At 47.8% G+C, this 5200-nt stretch overlaps 3 protein-coding genes across 3 annotated transcripts; 2 read left to right on the forward strand and 1 right to left on the reverse strand.

The window, feature by feature from the left end:
- Window positions 1–684: 684 nt before the first annotated feature.
- BDV27DRAFT_95791 (uncharacterized protein) lies at window positions 685–1794 on the forward strand. Its single transcript, XM_032078046.1, has 2 exons — window positions 685–1210; window positions 1281–1794. Exons 1-2 carry the CDS (start codon window positions 856–858, stop codon window positions 1577–1579), a joined length of 654 nt encoding a protein of 217 aa, XP_031920213.1. The 5' UTR covers window positions 685–855; the 3' UTR covers window positions 1580–1794.
- Window positions 1773–2848, reverse strand: his3 (imidazoleglycerol-phosphate dehydratase HIS3). Its single transcript, XM_032078045.1, has 2 exons — window positions 2368–2848; window positions 1773–2310 (listed from the first exon to the last, which is right to left on the reverse strand). Exons 1-2 carry the CDS (start codon window positions 2684–2686, stop codon window positions 1895–1897), a joined length of 735 nt encoding a protein of 244 aa, XP_031920214.1. The 5' UTR covers window positions 2687–2848; the 3' UTR covers window positions 1773–1894.
- Window positions 2849–3136: 288 nt separating this feature from the next.
- BDV27DRAFT_164804 (uncharacterized protein) lies at window positions 3137–3763 on the forward strand (the record flags this gene model as incomplete). Its single annotated transcript, XM_032073765.1, has 2 exons — window positions 3137–3229; window positions 3380–3763. The coding sequence occupies 2 exons, from the start codon at window positions 3137–3139 to the stop codon at window positions 3761–3763; spliced, it is 477 nt and encodes a 158-aa protein (XP_031920215.1).
- Window positions 3764–5200: the final 1437 nt, after the last annotated feature.

A 5200-nucleotide genomic window follows, 5' to 3' on the forward strand; every position in this document is an offset into this window, starting at 1 on the left:
CCAGTCATCCAGTTCCTGACGCCTGGAGCTAGATGGATTTGCTGAGATAAAATAATAATTGATGGGCGTGTGGCAAACTGAAAGAAGAAAAGATCCTTTGTTGCACGGTTCCTTTGGCCAACAATGATAGACAATGATGAATAAGTATTTAGTTCAATTAGTTGTAACTATACAGGAGGACAATACAGATAGATATTCGAGTTAGGAATAGTAAAAGGAATACTTACACCGACTTACCCCGTAGTACTCCGGAGTACGAACTACGGACTAAGTAGTATTTAGTACTAGTAGTAGTACTTGTATGGAGTCCTGCGGGAGGACCCCGAAAGAGCCCCATTGTTTCTCGCGCTCTCTTTGGTCAGGAACTCCTGAGCTAAGACAGAGAAGCTTTGAGACGTGTGTTTCAGCTGGGAATTTGATCTGCCAATCGCCGCCGACTTTCGGTGTGCCTCTGCATTCAAGGCCCATGCAACGAACAGGACTTTCCACTTGAGGCATCGACATTCCTGCCATGCCACTGGACTGGTGTGAGAATCCTTCGGTATGTTGCCCCTCCACCGTCAGGTATGTCCAAGTACTAGTAGTACTATAAAAGCTTCCTAGATTCCCGTCATTCTCTCTACCTTCTTCTTCTTCTTCAGCTTATACCTCTCTTCCTTTCGTTTCTTGAGTTTGAAAACAATCTTTTTATTTTTTTTTTCTTTTTCTTTTCGTTTTGTGTTTGTGTGTGTATGTGTGTGAGATATCGGTGCAGGCTCACGATATCTAACTTCCAATCATCGAATATTTTGACCCCGTCTGTCTTTCTTGTATCCACATTGGTTGAACTCGCATCACTCAGTGAGAGCCGTCATCATGAAGCCAGTTTTCTTTGCCAATACACTGTATCTCCTCTTGCCTGTGCTGGCCAGTGCAGTGCCAGTCCCAATTACAGGACGAGATGTCCATTCGGAGGGCACTAACATCACGGCCCAGCAAATCATAGCCATTGCACCAAGCTCTGCGCAATCCTGCACAAATCGCGCTGATAAGAATGCTCCTACCGAGTGCGCCGATGCGGAACAAGTGGCCACGAATATTGCCAAGTCGTTTGACAAATACCAGGTCACAAGCCCTGCTGAGCAGGCGGCCGTGATTAGTTTGATGGCTTTGGAGAGCGTGGAATTCCTATATAATAGGAACAAAAGTCCTGGCGTACCAGGACAAGGAAGTATGTAACCCCCCCAGTCAGTTCCCGTGGAGAGATGGGAGAAGTAACTGACATGGGACTCAACGGTTAGCTCGGAACATGCAGTCACCGGCTTTCAACTCCAAATATGCAGAGTCACTTAACGTAGCAGTCTCCAGCGATGTGGCTCAAACCCTTGACAAGTTGGTTGACAATCCGGAGTGGGATTTTGGCTCTGGAGCCTGGTTCCTGACCACACAATGCACGGCAGATGTGCGCAGTGCGTTGCATGCCGGTTCAGACGCGGGTTGGGAGCGCTATATCACCGAGTGTGTGCAGACTCAAGTTACCGATAAGCGGAAAGAATACTGGCAGAAAGCAGTGAAAGCGCTGGGTGTCCAGTCCTCTTGAGTTCGATGGATCGGGATTCTGAATACTGCACTGCTGGACAGTGGATTTGGACGTTTCTGTACTCATAGCCATCCCACACTTCCAATCGTCATGCTTTTCTTTCGCCCATGGTTGTTACTTGGTAGGAGTCATTATTCATGATCGTCAATTGATTCTATTTTTTTTTTTTTTCTTAACGTTTGCACCATCATGACTTCGTCTCTTGAATATTGAAAAGCAATGGCATCTTGTAACAGAATTTGCCCTCCTTTTGTCCGTATAGGACACTGGAGCCCTTGGCTCCGGCCACCAGAACTCAAGAACTTCTAGTATAGTCTACAGCACACCCTTGGTACTGACAATATCTCCTGCACCGACTTCACCGGCCACCCTCCTGGTGCAAGCTGTGCGAATAGCCACAGCCAAGGCTTTGAATGCACTCTCCGCGCGATGGTGGTCATTGTCACCGTAGATGCAGCACACATGAAGAGTCACGCCCGCTTCCTGAGCAAAGCTCTGCAAACCGTGTGTGATCATCTCCGTGCTAAGTTCACCGATCTTTTCACGACGGAAACCAAGGTTGATCACGGCCCAGGGGCGGCTAGAGATATCAATGACAGCCCACGAGAGAGCCTCGTCGAGAGGTGCATCGCCGCGACCGAAGCGGGCAATAGATTGACGGGCACCCAGGGCCTTGGTGAAGGCCGCTCCGAGAGCAAGGAAGGTGTCTTCGGTGGTGTGGTGGTCATCAACTATCGATTTATGAGTCACCGGACTACCATAAGTCATGTAATAGTTCGGATACATACTGTACAGGTCTCCCTTGGCTCTAATGGCCAAACTCATTCCTGAATGCTTCGCAAGAGCGTGCAGCATATGGTCGAGGAAGCCAATACCCGTGCTCACGGTGATCTGCTGTGTTGCGGTGAACTGAGTCGCATGGTGGGCATCTTTGGGAGGGACAATTCCTTGCTTCGCAGCTTCGGCCTCCTTGGGGTCTTCAGGGGCGGGGAAATGTTCGGTTGCCTCATAGGGAGGGAGGACGCCTCCATCCAAGGAAAGTGAGATTTGAATCTTCGTCTCGTTGGTGATTCTAGTGAGGGACGCTGTACGCTGAGGGAGGGGCATTGTGAAGGAGTATGAAGGATGGTATGTTCAAAGTGTTAGATCGAGAGTTCGAGCAAGGATTCGAATGATTTGAATCTTTTTCTAATACTGTGTCTAGACCGAAGAAAATAATGAATAATAATGAGCCCGTGATTCGGCGCGGCGCTTTTCTTTCCTTCTCACTTTTATTACTTCTTTTCACCGAACGGGGAATTTTTCTCCTTGAGGCGGAGTAAATCCGATGTACAGTATTCGTATTACGGGGAGTATTCTGAGGGGACTCGGAAGAACACTTCGTCCGGGGTGGGGGTTCCATCTGCGTCATTCCGCGGAGCATATGCTCTGTATCATCCGTATCGTCCGATCCCCCAGGAACACAAAAACCAGAATCCTCACAACAGTGGACGATTGCCAAATACTATACCAATCTCCTCTACCAGTGACCTATTGCCCACAAACTTTGTGTTAAATATGCCGCCGCCGTCAACTCATAGAAAAGATGTTGAACCCCCCGAGGAAATCACCTCGGAAGCTGTTCGAGGATTTCTGACAGGAGCGTTTCGAGTACGTGCTAGAGAATGATTTACACCTTGGTCTCTCTCCCGCAGGATCTGTTCGCTCTCAGAGCTTGGATATTTACTACCGTGGTTATCCTGCGATATCCATCTCTCGGATCTAGGTTGTAATGCAAATTACTAACGGACTATCGCGCAGTTTGGCTCCGTCTCTATTCTAGCGCATATGATCATGATCCTTCCTCATCCTTTCAAATTCTCTCCCTCGACAACACCACCTGCACCGTCACAGCCTCAGGCGCAATCCTCGTCCCGACCAGGATCGTCGCTCCTCTCGAAAGAGTACCTCCGATCCAGGCTATTCTATCGTCCTCTGGAAGGATTCTCGGAATGGCTATCTCCAGCTTCCCGGATCTATCGGGGTTTAACACCCCAGTACAAAGTTTTTCTCCAGATCGCAGCTATGACTCTAGGAGGTTGTATCTGGGCTGAGCGGAGGGTGAATGACTATATCGACCTCATCAGGAAAACCAAGCGGGCGGAACGATTGGAGGCCCAGAGAGCGGCAAGATATGCGGAATAATGGCGGTGTGCTTCCTTTTAAGACAGGAAGGAAAAGGGATCTAGTCCCCTGAGATCATCTAGGCTGACTTGGGAGTCGGTCTCATTGTTAAAGCTTATACAGAGGACTTCTAGGGTTCTGGCGGATATTGTATGGAGTTGGACTTCTTCTTTCTCCACAAGCCCCGATCGTTCACGAAGCTCCGGGCACCAGTGTTGCGACTCGGTTGTGGATCATCATGCAGGACCGTGATCTGGGACGTTGGTGACACAGTCACACAAATGACACTCATTTGCGTGGACGACCTGTTACAAGAACACGCGAGAAGCCGCGGTGGAGTCGAGACAAGAGGATCTTCCGAAGTGTAGACTGCCGAATCGAACTCGTCTCCCGATAGTGAGTTTGATGAGCATTCATTCGGATCGCCAAGAGACTATGTAATTGTATGCATTATTGGACGGAACATATAGCTTTGACTTTTCCGTACCCACTGTGAACCAGAAGCTGACCTCGATTGAAGAAATTAAAGTGGGGGTGCCAGGAAAAGTTCAGAGGCAAAATAAGTGTCAAGGCATAGATACGTAGAAAGACCGAAATTTAAACGAACGTCGTACTAGGAAATCCAGCCTCTCCCCGCTCCGTGGTATGTACGTACGGAGTACCGTAGGTACATACATAGGTACTGCAGCCTCACTTGGCGGAGGAGTCGAGAACAATGCAGGCAACTGGGGCGAGTGGAGCCTTAGTCGCGAAGGCTTCAGCGCCGGCTCGTCGTGACGCGCTGGGGATCGGCTTCTCGAAGACGTCTCAAGGCGGAGGAGGATCGCCTGAAAGGCTCCATATCTGGGGCGCGCTGAAACAGAAGAACGACCCAGAATTGAAAATAAATGAGGGAGAATCAAGTAATTAAAAATAGATAGGAAGGGCTAGGTGGACTATAAGGGCAGGAAATTGAGATATAGTACGCAGTACGCCGTACTTATTATGTACCTAGATCCAGGATGGCATCTGTCCCTCTGTGATGGTGGTGAGCTAGGGTCTAGAATAACCCGATGATGGCTTTTAACATAATGATTGGAATTAAAAACCTCTTGCATGAATTCCTATGTAGATAGAGAATGACAGCTGCACCGTTCATGGGCTGATTGTCTTCGCTCACCGTTTGAATGAATGTATGATACGGAGAGGTCATTGGAGTTGTTCTATTACCTTATGATCCTTGAATTTAATTGGGGACTGAGCTGACTGTATGGGGAGGGAGATGGATGTGATTGGGTGATTCCCCTTTTTGTCCCTCACATTCAGACCTGAAAAGTACTTTTTTATTTTTATTTATTATTTTTATGGATCCATATCATATCCCTTTTTTATTTTCTTTTTTTCTTTTTCTTTCTTTGTTTCTTTATTTCTCTTCTTTTCTTTTGGGTAGAAGATCAGTCTAATAGTAATCAATAATTT

The sequence above is a fragment of the Aspergillus caelatus genome (assembly GCF_009193585.1).
Source record: "Aspergillus caelatus strain CBS 763.97 unplaced genomic scaffold BDV27scaffold_569, whole genome shotgun sequence".
Taxonomy (NCBI): domain Eukaryota; kingdom Fungi; phylum Ascomycota; class Eurotiomycetes; order Eurotiales; family Aspergillaceae; genus Aspergillus; species Aspergillus caelatus.

Excerpts from the sequence above, each read along its gene's own strand:
- BDV27DRAFT_95791 (XM_032078046.1), top strand. The coding sequence starts at position 856 with ATGAAGCCAGTTTTCTTTGCCAATACACTGTATCTCCTCTTGCCTGTG. Across the intron at positions 1,211-1,280 it reads TGGCGTACCAGGACAAGGAA|CTCGGAACATGCAGTCACCG; the intron begins GTATGTAACCCC and ends CTCAACGGTTAG.
- his3 (XM_032078045.1), bottom strand. The coding sequence starts at position 2,686 with ATGCCCCTCCCTCAGCGTACAGCGTCCCTCACTAGAATCACCAACGAG. Across the intron at positions 2,311-2,367 it reads AGCCAAGGGAGACCTGTACA|TTGATGACCACCACACCACC; the intron begins GTATGTATCCGA and ends ATAAATCGATAG.